General features: G+C 40.0%; 1 protein-coding gene across 2 annotated transcripts in view; it reads left to right on the forward strand.

Moving 5' to 3' along the window:
- The window catches only part of LOC139570895 (VPS10 domain-containing receptor SorCS3-like), a 71,284-nt gene that overhangs the window by 40,438 nt on the left and 18,623 nt on the right, over nucleotides 1–12,223 (forward strand). For both annotated transcript variants that reach the window (XM_071393199.1, XM_071393200.1), the window contains exons 3-8: nucleotides 4,262–4,355; nucleotides 5,214–5,372; nucleotides 5,578–5,651; nucleotides 6,913–6,977; nucleotides 7,539–7,657; nucleotides 11,293–11,382. In XM_071393199.1, the coding sequence (XP_071249300.1) occupies nucleotides 4,262–4,355; nucleotides 5,214–5,372; nucleotides 5,578–5,651; nucleotides 6,913–6,977; nucleotides 7,539–7,657; nucleotides 11,293–11,382 (601 nt within the window). The remainder of the gene's footprint in view (nucleotides 1–4,261; nucleotides 4,356–5,213; nucleotides 5,373–5,577; nucleotides 5,652–6,912; nucleotides 6,978–7,538; nucleotides 7,658–11,292; nucleotides 11,383–12,223) is intronic.

A 12,223-nucleotide genomic window follows, 5' to 3' on the forward strand; every position in this document is an offset into this window, starting at 1 on the left:
GTGGGCCACGGCTAGCAGATGGGCCTTCAGGGGACGTCGCGATGGAGGATCCTGTTGAAACCCCCTTGGGCAGATTACGTCGGTAGATCAGTCGTGATGGAACGGCAGGGCTCTGTGTCGGCAGTAAAAGGGGTCCAGGCCAATTTGCAAAATAGGTATTGTAACCCAAGAAGTGGCTGAAGGACCTCTTCAGCTAGCCGGAAGATGGTCCTTGCACGAGGCTAGCTCCAGGCTATCTGGTGCTTGCTTCGGTACAGAGACGTTAGCCAGGAGTAGCCACTCGGATAGCAGCTAGCTAGCTGCGATGATTCAGGTGAAAAGGTTCAGAGCTTGCGGTAGGAATCCGGAGATGTGGAGATGTGGTAGAGAAAAAGCAGTCCAATATGCTCTGGGTTGAATCGCGCTGTGCGGACTTTCATGAGTTGTCCGGGCTGAGGTTAGCTGATGACCGCTAGCAGTGGCTAACTGACTAATAGCTAGTTAGCTGGCTAGCTTCTGTTGGGGGTTCCGGTTCTAAAGTATAGAAAATAGCAGATCCATATCACATTGGGTGATGTGGGTTGCAGGAGAGTATGTTGAAATTGAGGTTAAATGTATAAAAAATATATATGAAAATGTATACGAGGGGGGAAAAAAATATATACACGGGACACGACAAGACGAAGATTAAGACGTCTGACTGCTACACCATCTTGGTTTATATTTTTTACATGCCACGACTGTAGGACTACCAATCCCATTCATTTTATATTGTATGGTGAGTTACTGTACAGTATGCTGTCACATATAATAAATAATAATATAATTCATTTAGGATTATACAGACTGATAATGTCTCGTGTTTTTTCGCTCACCTTTTCCAAGCCCACAAGAAACTAATTTAATTTTGAATTACACCTGACAAAAAGACCATCAGTTCACCAAGCAGAGAGACTCAAATTAATTTCTGTTTCACTAAAGGCGCCGGTAAGATTTACACCTGACTTGACACATTTTGAAATCCCATATTGTGTACAGAAGGTCTTCCATCAAGGTGTCTGGTTAACAATAGCACTGGCAGTAAATTAGAGTGTACCTCAGGTGGTGCGGCAAAGCACTTAGTATGATATTAAAAAAGAAAAGCAGTTGAATTTTATGAAAAGAAACGGAGTAAAGTATCTCTGCAATAATAAGATACATTATTTATTTATATAACCCCGGGACACTCTTGATGGCAAAATGCAATAAGAAGATCAATTGGTGCGTCACGAAAAGCATCTCCTGTGTGTTTCAATGTAATGACTGCTTCCCTTAGGGAAGGAACGTGTCACTGTAATAACTTAATTTGTGATGTTGTCTTTCTAGCTACAGTTGAAGGGATTTGTCAACCGAAATGAGAAGCTAAAAAAAGTTGAGGAAACCTTTGCAAACAATGTCAACAGCAAATGAAATGATGCAGCTTAATGCACAAGTAGTGATAGCCAACTCTGGGTATCTATCCAATTATACAATGGAATTTAATTTGGATGCGCCCAGGTAGAACTGAGAGACGAGTGGTTTATGTGTTTGAGAAGTAATAGACCCATGAAGAATAGTAGTGGTGTAAAAAGTACCCAACTGTCATACTTGCGTAAAAGTAAAGTGACTCAAAAGTGAAAGTCACTCAGTAAAATACAAAGTCTAAAGGTATTTGATTTTAAATATACTTAAGTATCAAACGTAAATGTAATTGCAAAAATTAACTTACTCTAAGTATCAAAAGTAAAAGTACAAATATAAGTATAAATCATTTCAAATACCTTAAATTAAGCAAAGCAGATGGCCACATTTTCTAGTTAAAAAAAACGAACATTTACGGATAGCCAGGGGCACGCTCCAACTGAGACATAATTTACAAACGAAGCATGTGTTTAGTGAGTCCCCTAGATCAGAGGCAGTAGGAATGACCAGGGATATTCTCTTGATAAGTGTATGAATTCGACAATTTTCCTGTCCTGCTAAGCATTCGAAATGTAACGAGTACTTTTGTGTCAGAGAAAATGTATGGAGTAAAAAGTACATAATCTTTAGGAATGTAGTGAAGTATAAAATATAAATAGTAAAGTTCTTAAGTACTTTACACCACTGAAGAATAGAACGGGAGGAAGATATTGTATACAGTGCCTTAAAAAGTATTCATCCCCCTTGGCCTTTTTCATATTTTGTTGCATTACAACCTGTATTTTAAATTGATTTTTATTTGGATTTAATGTAATGGACATACACAAAATAGTTTAAATTGATGAAGTGAAATGAAAAAATGAACTTGTATCAACAAAATGTAAACGGAAAAGTGGTGTGTGTGTATGTATTCACCCCCTTTGCTATGAAGCCCCTAAATAAGATCTGGTGCAACCAATTACCTTCAGAAGTCACATCATTATTCCATCATTGATCTGTCACATGATCTCAGTGTATATATACACCTGTTCTGAAAGGCCCCAGAGTCTGAAACACCACTACGCAAGGGGCACCACCAAGCAAGCGGCACCATGAAGACCAAGGAGCTCTCCAAACAGGTCAGGGACAAAGTTGTGGAGAAGTACAGAACAGGGTTGGGTTATAGAAAAATATCTGAAACTTTGAACATCCCACGGAGCACCATTTAAATCCATTATAAAAAAAATGGAAAGAATATGGCACCACAACAAACCTGCCAAGAGAGGGCCGCCCACCAAAACTAACAGACCAGGCAAGGAGGGCATTAATCAGAGATGCAAGAAAGACCAAAGATAACCCTGAAGGAGCTACAAAGCTCCACAGCGGAGATTGTAGTATCTGTCCATAGGACCACTTTAAGTTGTACACTCCACAGAGCTGGGCTTTACAGAAACGTGACCAGAAAAAAAACATTGCTTAAAGAAAGAAATAAGCAACATGTTTGGTGTTCGCCAAAAGGCATGTGGGAGAATCCCCAAACATATGGAAGAAGGTACTCTGGTCAGATGAGACAAAAATTTAGCTTTTTGGCCAACAAGGAAAACGCTATTTCTGTCGCTAACACCTTTCATCACCCTGAGAACATCATCCCCACAGTGACGCATGGTGGTGGCAGCATCATGGTGTGGGGATGTTTTTCATCGGCAGGGACTGGGAAACTGGTCAGAATTGAAGGAATGATGGATGGCGCTAACTACAGAGAAATTCTTGAGGGGAAACCTGTTTCAGTCTTCCAGAGATTTGAGACTGGGACGTGTTCACCTTCCAGCAGGACAATGACCCTAAGCATAATGCTAAAGCAACACTCGAATGGTTTAAGGGGAAACATTTAAATGTCTTGGAATGACCTAGTCAAAGCCCAGACCTCAATCCAATTGAGAATCTGTGGTCTGATTTAAAGATTGCTGTGAACCAGCATAACCCATCCAACGTGAAGGAGCTGGAGCAGTTTTGCCTTGAAGAATGGGCAAAAATCTCAGTGTCTAGATGTGCCAAGCTTATAGAGACATACCCCAAGAGACTTGCAGCTGTAATTGCTGCAAAAGGTGGCTCTACAAAGTATTGACTCCGGGGGGGGTGAATAGTCATGCACGCTCAAGTTTTCATTTTTTTGTCTTATTTCTTGTTTATTTCACAATAAAAAATATTTTGCATCTTCAAAGTGGTAGGCATGTTGGGTAAATCAAATGATACAATCCCCCAAGAAAATCAATTTTAATTCCAGGTTGTAAGGCAACAAAATATGAAAAATGCCAAGGGGGCGAATGCTTTTGCAAGCCACTGTATTTACCCTTGTCATCGAACAACACAGGAAGTCTTCAGAGAAGCAAATGTCTTTTGTCTTTTATTTGTTTGTTTCTGGAGGGCAATTCAGCACAGCCTACTGTGTGGACATAGAAGCTTAAATAAAGTAATCCAGGGATTTAGGTCAAATTTACACATTCGGTTTAAAGGACCAAACATAACACAATTAATTCACCAAGTTGAGGTTAAACAGACTTGAACTAAATTCTGAAAGGTATATCATTATGTGAATGTAATGTAATGAGACTCGTTACATATTGTTTTGAACTTTATCGAGACAGTAATGAATCAGGTAAGTTAGAGAGACAGTCAGAAGGAAGAACGAAGGGATTTAACCCTGGTCTCTGATGGGTGGAGTATGTGGTTAGAGCAGCCGGGTACGTTACCACTAAACCACAGGCTATGCATGTAGATGTCTGAGTATTAGACATACTCCGGCCACATCAATACAGAAAAACGTATAAAGTGGTCCTTACATGGTCTTCTCTACTGTTCACAGATCAGTGGACTATGGGAGCACTTACATTAAACTGAATAATAAGGTTGGGTCAACCTTGGCTTGCCTCTACGTCTGCCCAACCAACAAGAGAAAGGTTTGTTTAACATCTCCATGATAAAGGACTCCAGTGACAAGCAGAGTATTACGTGTTTATCCAGGATGTGTATTGTTGAGTTAAGACTAGTTTCTGGAATGATGTTAACTCCAGTTAGAGGGAGCAGGACTCCGAAGAATGTTTCAATGTTTATTATCAGCACCAAACCGTTCCATCTTGGTTCTGAACATTGTCAATCTTGGTATATTCGCATTGATGAATTCAGAATACCCAAGCTATTTCGAACAAAGGTGATATCTAGAACCTAAAAGAGTCCTTTGGCTGTCCCCATAGGAGAACACTTTGAAGAACCATTTTTGTTTCCATGTAGAACCCTTTTGGGTTCCATGTACTGTAGAACCCTTTCCACAGAGGGTTCTACATGGAACCAAAAAGGGTTCTTCAAAGTGTTCTCCTATGGGGACAGTTGAACTCTTTTAGGTTCTAGATAACCCTTTTTTTATTAGAGTTTAGTGTCATTCGACAATCCTACCTAGACACCAGTTCATAAAGATTTCTGCTAACTAACTACCCCACACTCACTAACTACTCCACTATACCCCACACTCACTTACTACAGTACCCCACTCACTTCAAGCCCACAATAACTAACTACCTCACTACCATACTAAAAACCACTAAGATATTTTACCAAAACCTGTTCTGTTGTTCAGTTTATTATTGACTAATGATTTTGGTACATCATGTCGCTTTTGCTTTCATCAACAATGCATTTATACTGCTGTTTATTCATAATGTTGTACAATGACATGCAATCATATCCTCCATTGAGCACAATGATCTATACTCTCTCTCTCTCCCTTTCCCCCCTCATATCTCTCCCCTTCTGTACTTTAGATAATGATGCTTAGCGACCCAGAGCTGGAAAACAGTGTACTCATCAGCTCAGATGAAGGTGCCAGCTTCGAGAAGCATCCCATTAACTTCTACATGGACGGTCTGCTGTTTCACCCAACACAGGAAGACTGGCTGCTGGCTAGCAGTCCTGACAACAAGGTAAGCAGCAGGACTTTTATTTCAATATTGAATGGAAAATAAGTATTTCAAGTTGAAATAAGTCCAAAGTTGAAAGATACTGCTAAAGTATTGAACAATTCTGTTTTGGTATTTTGTTCTTTCATAAACTGTTCTGCATTACAATCATAAAGGTTGATTGTACAAACTTGATGTGAAATGTTTGATCACATTCATGTATTACCAGGTGTACAGCACAATGGACTTTGGAAGAAAATGGCAGTTGGTTAGTGAGAATGTGACACCTGGACGGTTCTTCTGGTACGGTATGATTTCATTCCTGCCCGTGTTTGTCATTATTAATTTAGAAACACTCCGTTCTATAATCTCTTTATCATAAATCTAGGAAATATGAGAGAGAATATTAGCATTTGTGTCTTATATAGAATCGCGTATGCAAATTGGAAATGCTATCTTGCAGCTATCTTGAAACATATGATGTATGTAAAGCCCATTGTCTTATAGCCCCGGAATGGTGAAGAAACAACCACATACCAAATGACCAAGTCCAGTGTGCGGTCAATTATTATTATTTTCTATTAAGATGGAGGTTATGTATGGATCCCTACTCAACTCTGTCAGATGGATTTACTACAGTATGTCAAAAAAGGTATTGAAAGATTGACAACCAACCATAAAGTGTTGGCCTACTGTACTTCAACCCATATCACGTAGCCAGGAATATTGGGCTACTCTTTCTAAAGCCCGAGTCTGACATGTTGTTTTTGCTCGTTGTCATTCTGTAGTCTCAAGTGCACGGACACAAGGCAGTGAATATTGATGTGATGCAGTTTATCCCGGTCTGTCATGTTGTGTGTCAAACCCAAGTGCCTCTCAAGCTGAGAAAGAAAGGACATTGTTTGGAGCACACCCTACAGGAACAGCAAAGCAATTGGTGAATAAGGACAGCATGTGGGGAGTAATGGCAACCCACACAAGACTATAATATGCTTGGACAATTTATGATTTTACATATGAAATGTTTAACTGCTTGTATTCACTGCCTGCATTAAATGCTTTTGCATCTATATAAAGTTTATAGAATTGTACCATATAACAGATTTTACCTTGCCTTAATGTCATATTACAAATTATTGATGAGAGAAAGAAAGAAGACCACAAACCTAAATTGTTGTGTAGTGTGGAGACTTACCCGTCTCTGTCTCCCTTTCTTTACGTTATCACAAATTACGATTAATTGATGAGGCTGGCACAAATTGGAAGTTGCCGTAGGACTACAGGAAATGGAAATGTGTTGTCTGTGCTGTAAAGGGAAGCACACAGTAAGGCTGTCCATCACGGGCTGCCACTGTTCTCTTATGGCGACCCCCCCCCCCCCCCTGCGTCTAAATTGCTCCTCTTCTTTCGCATCTTCCCCACTATGCTCCTCCTCCTCCTCTTCCTCCTCTTCACCATATTCTTCTTTCCCCTCCTTCTTCCTCTGAATTGCTGTTCTCCTCTTCCCCTTTCTCATTCTCCTCCTCGTTCTCTTTTTCCTCCACTTCTCTCTCCTATGTTGCAGGGCACAAACGGGAATGGACAGAGAGGCAGATGTGGTCCACATGGAGACCCACATCGCCAAAGGACGTGAGTGCTGCTCTGCAGCTTGCCTCGCTCCCCCGCAGTAGCAAGACCCCATGAGTCCCTTGCCTCTTATTTAGAGCAAGGTCACTGAAAAGATAAGGCTAAGTCTTGTCTGCAGGATAGGTACCAGAGGCACTGTAAAGCAGAATATGAGTATCTTGACAGATATCGAGCTTTATATAATAGATTGATAGATGTATTTCCCCTTTTAATCAGTCCCTTGTGCCCCATATCAGAACCTCAATTCTTAAAAAATATTAACAATATAGACTTTATTCAGTCAAACCAATTACCAGGATTCCTTGGTAGGACAAAATAGTATTACTTGTGTGAAGTGAAAGGGAATGATTGAATTGCCATCATGTGTTTTGTTTTTGTTTCATTGATTCTCACAGTGCAAGAGGAATGCTATATTTATCTTGTCCCTGCAAAATTTAGAATAGGTTTAGAAAGTTTTAGTGCCCACTAAAGACAGACAGAAGTCTATTAACTAGTGATTTTTCTTCATTGGTTGGTTGTTCTAAGATTGTTACTGACAACTAATCTAGTTCTCTTCTGTGTTAGGTGCTCAGTATGTTACGTGCAGAGCTCAACGATGCACAGAATCAAACAGACAATACCTGTTCCCGGGACACATAGACCAAAATTCTCTGGTTGTTCAGGACAACTATGTGTTCGTTCAGGTGTGTACCGTATCTATCTATTACTCCAGTGCATTTGAAGTGTTCACAAAAGGCTTCCGTGTTTCTGTGAACTGTTCTTCTGCCGCATCCAATCTGTGTTGTACCACTGAAGTCTACAAAATGGCATTCCTTCCAAACACCTGCTGCACTTACGTCTTGATTTTCTATTGTCCAAGCTGCCTATGATGTTGAAGGATTTTCTGTCTACTGAAAAATGTTATCACGTCTGCCGAAGGCTTTTCTTGTAATCGGGCAGGGAATCTGTATGGAGTTTGCTGTCATTATTGCCAACAAGGATGACATGAAGTTGGCTGGCGTTAGGCATTGTGTATCATTATTACTGATTTAATTATCATTCTCTCCTGTTGCCATCGATTTCCATTTAAAGCTGTCTGTTGTTCTTTGTCAGCGTTGCTGTTCATCAATTTAAACAGTTTTGCAGTGCTAACGAGGGTTCAGGTTCAATCACGGTGTAACATTATATAATAATATGATGTTAAAATGGTTTGCTGAGACTTAAAAGACATACAGTAAGTTTTCAGCAAATGTTCTCTTTAAGTTTGGAATGAGACAGATATGTGGTGTTTATGATGATTGCTGCATCTTGCCTGTAAAAATCTTCTTTGTGAGTATGTAGATAAATGGTAGGATTGTACGGTGGTGAGTCAATTTGTTTAAACTCTATCAATTCAGGGATTTAATAGAAAATATTATTTAATGAACAAAGCATTCTAAATAATTAGTAACTGTCTGGGTCATAAATAATTGTCCAATACAATGCCTGAATCGAATTGGAGCTGAGATGGAACGGACCGCAGCATCATAGATTTTGTTGAAAGTAGCCCAGTTGGACACAGCTGACTCGTTGCAGGTAACTGTGGCGGTACAGATTACTTTCTAGTGACTTTCATTGCTTAGGGCAGTTTGATTTAACTTGACAAAGAGTAATGAGGGTATCGATTGGGCTACAACAAAATAAGCAGTCTTCAACACCTCCCGAATGTCTCTTGGGGGAGAAGGAACAGCCAAGTGCAACATCCTCAGAAATCTGTCCTGGGAGAATGCAGTTCATTGATAGATTAGATTATTCCATTAGAGCCGTTTTGTCCGGGTAGCCATTTGGTTACCTGTTCAGGAGTCTTATGGCTTGGGTGTAGAAGCTGTTAACCTCTACAGGATGGGTGTCCTTATGACGGTTGAGCTAATGTGTGCTAATGGGATTAGCATGAAAGCTGTAAGTAACAGAACTTTCCAGGGCATAGACATGTCTTATATGGGCAGTAAGCTTACATTCTTGTTAATCTAACTGCACTGTCCAATTTACAGTAGCTATTACAGTGAAAAAATACCATGCTATTGTTTGAGGAGAGTGCATAACAACAACAAACGTATCATGGCAACTGGTTTGATACATTCACCTCTGAAGGTAAATAATGTATTTACATTCAGTAATCTTGCTCTGATTTGTCATCCTGAGGGTCCTAGAGATAAAATGTAGCATACTTTTCTTTGATAAAATGAATTTTTATATTAAAATGTAGGAGCTGGGTTCTACAGTTTGAACCCCTGCTGTCTCTGGCTCCACACCCACCCCTCCCGGCCATCTAAATGTGTTAAAGTTAGTGTATAAGCTAATGATCCATCATGTATGACAATCCTGGGAGTGTATAAACTTACATTTTGTATTACCATACAATTTTTGTTTGTTCTCTGTAGTTATGTACTTGAAAATGTATCAAAAACAAAATATTGTCCAGTATTTCCATGCTTCACTGGATCAATCTGAAACGTTGCACACACACTGCTTTGAATACAAATCTAAATTGCGCTTAAACTGCAATAATACATTATGGCCTTTCTCTTGCATTTCAAAGATGATTAAAAAAATCAGTCTTTGACCATTTTTCAAGCCTTCCTCTGACACCGCCTTGTATAGAGGTCCTGGATGGCAGGAAGCTTGGACCCAGTGATGTACTGGGCCGTATGCACTACCCTCTGTAGTCCCTTGCTGTCAGAGGCCAAGCAGTTGCCATACCAGGCGGTGATGCAACCAGCCAGGATGCTCTCGATGGTTCACCTGTAGAACGGTTTGAGGATCTGAGGACCCATGCCAAATCTTTTCAGTCTCCTGAGGGGGAATAGCCATTGTCATACCCTCTTCACAACTGTCTTGGTGTGTTTGGACCATGTGGACACCAAGGAACTTGAAGCTCTTAACCTGCTCCACTACAGCCCCGTCGATGAAAATGGGGGCGTGATCGGCCCTTCTTTTCCTGTAGTCCATGATCCTCTACTTTGTCTTGATCACGTTGAGGGAGAGGTCTCATCGTTGTCGGTGATCAGGCCTACCACTGTATCGTTGACAAACTTAATAATTGTGTTGGAGTCGTGCTTGGCCATGCAGTCATGGATGAACAGGGAGTACAGGAGGGGACTGAGCACGCACCCCTGATGGGCCCCCATGAGGATCAGCATGGCAGATGTGTTGTTACCTACCCTTACCACCTGGGGGACGGCCCGTCAGGAAGTACAGGATCTAGTTGCAGAGGGAGGTGTTTAGTCCCAGGGTCCTTAGCTTAGTGATGAGCTTTGAGGGCACCATGGTGTTGAAAACTGAAATATAGTCAATGAATAGTATTCTCACATAGGTGTTCCTTTTGTCCATGTGTGAAAGGGCAGTGTGGAGTGCAATAGAATTGCATCATCTGTGGATCTGTTGGTGCGGTATGCAAATTGGAGTGGGTCTGGGGTTTCTGTGATAATGGTGTTGATGTGAGCCATGACCAGCCTTTCAAAGCACTTCATGGCTACAGACATGAGTGCTACGGGTCGGTAGTCATTTAGGCAGGTTACCTTAGTGTTCTTGGTCACAGTGACTATGGTGGTCTTCTTGAAACAACATGTTGGTATTACAGACTTGGTCAGGGACAGGTTGAAAATGTTACTGAAGACACTTGCCAGTTGGTCAGCGCATGCTCGGAGTACACGCCCTCGTAATCTGTCTGGCCCTGTGGCCTTATGAATGTTGACTTATTTAAAGGTCTTACTCACATTGGCTATGGAGAGCGTGATCACACAGTCATCCGGATGTTCTAATGTAGTGTGTTTGGTGCTAGCAAGACATCTAAGACACATTTCGAGGACACAACTATTTGTAAAGTAATTGTGAATACAGTTGTATGTCATTTGGATGTTGTTGTATAAACTTGTGTTGCCTTCTATGTGTTATAGCATCAAGTCCCAAAATTATGAAAATGTTTCTGATTTGAAATTGATTTCCATATTATAATTGTTGTAATGAAGTGTCTAAACTCGACTTACCTGAACTGGATTTAAGTTTGACCTAGTTTTCGACTTCCAGAAGGTAGTTTCATTCCAATGATGTAGGTCTGAAAAAGACTAGAGTTCTTCTGTGGGGTGAGTCAGTGTTTCCACGATCTTAAGTCGAGGTGGAGTAAAATGAAATGGGTGTGTTAAAATCAGTGATATTTCAAATGGATTAATTCTAATGAACGCCAGCATGCCTGAAACATCGATGATTTTAACATAGTCAATCAAATATTAACTTTACAAGCGAGAATTGTGCTTAATCGCCCACAAGAGCTATTGAAACAAGACCTTTTTTTCTTCTACAGGTTACCAAGTCAGGGCAGGCGAGTTACTTTGTGTCGTATATGAGGGAATCATTCAAACAAATTCAGCTACCCAAATACTGTCTTCCCAAGGTAAGCATCACACTACCCAAATACACCTTGCAATAAATACAGCAGCAGGTTGAGGACATTTTCATTTCTGAAGCCTCCCTTTACTCTCTGAGGTACACTGCTGTCTATGGAGACAGAAAGCTGCTCATCTTGAAGCACACAGATGATGGATACTCCTTCACTTGTCATTTATCTCTATTGCTCTACAGTATATTTAGCTCCATCCATTTGTGACTGTCTAATTGAAGAGTTTATTTTCAAAACACTATATCCGCAAATTTTTCACATTTGTGGGTTCTTTTTTTATTGGAAATTAGAGCTTATGGTATCTTCGTGTGTGTGTATAAAATACTGCTCTCAGATTTTAAATTAATATATTTTAGATTCGTATGATTCTTTTATTTTTTGCAAAATGCTATATATCCATTGTTTAGCTAGAATGGAATGTTCGTATTCTGTAAATTTCACTGTGATATGTGGTTGTCTCACCTAGCTATTTTAAGATGAATGGACTTACTGTAAGTCACTCTGGATAAGAGCATCTGCTAAATGACTCAAATGTAAATGTTTTACATACAGATCTCATATTACTATACTATATATATATATATTTTTTTTAAATGTTAAATATTGATGTCATTTGTACAGTTCTTTATAAATTGTGTGTTATTTGTTACATTTGACTTTGTAAAGCCTTGCAGTACTACTTATTTATCTGAGAGTGAGGCGGATATATAGAATTTAGCAAAGAAACATGATTATTATAGATATTTTACAAATGCATGTTTGTCTTTGAACAACCCCATGCCACGATTAGATGGTGAAAAGACACACCAATCACACCAATTCATATTTTCTTTAA

This window comes from Salvelinus alpinus, chromosome 3, assembly GCF_045679555.1.
Source record: "Salvelinus alpinus chromosome 3, SLU_Salpinus.1, whole genome shotgun sequence".
Classification (NCBI taxonomy): Eukaryota; Metazoa; Chordata; class Actinopteri; order Salmoniformes; family Salmonidae; genus Salvelinus; species Salvelinus alpinus.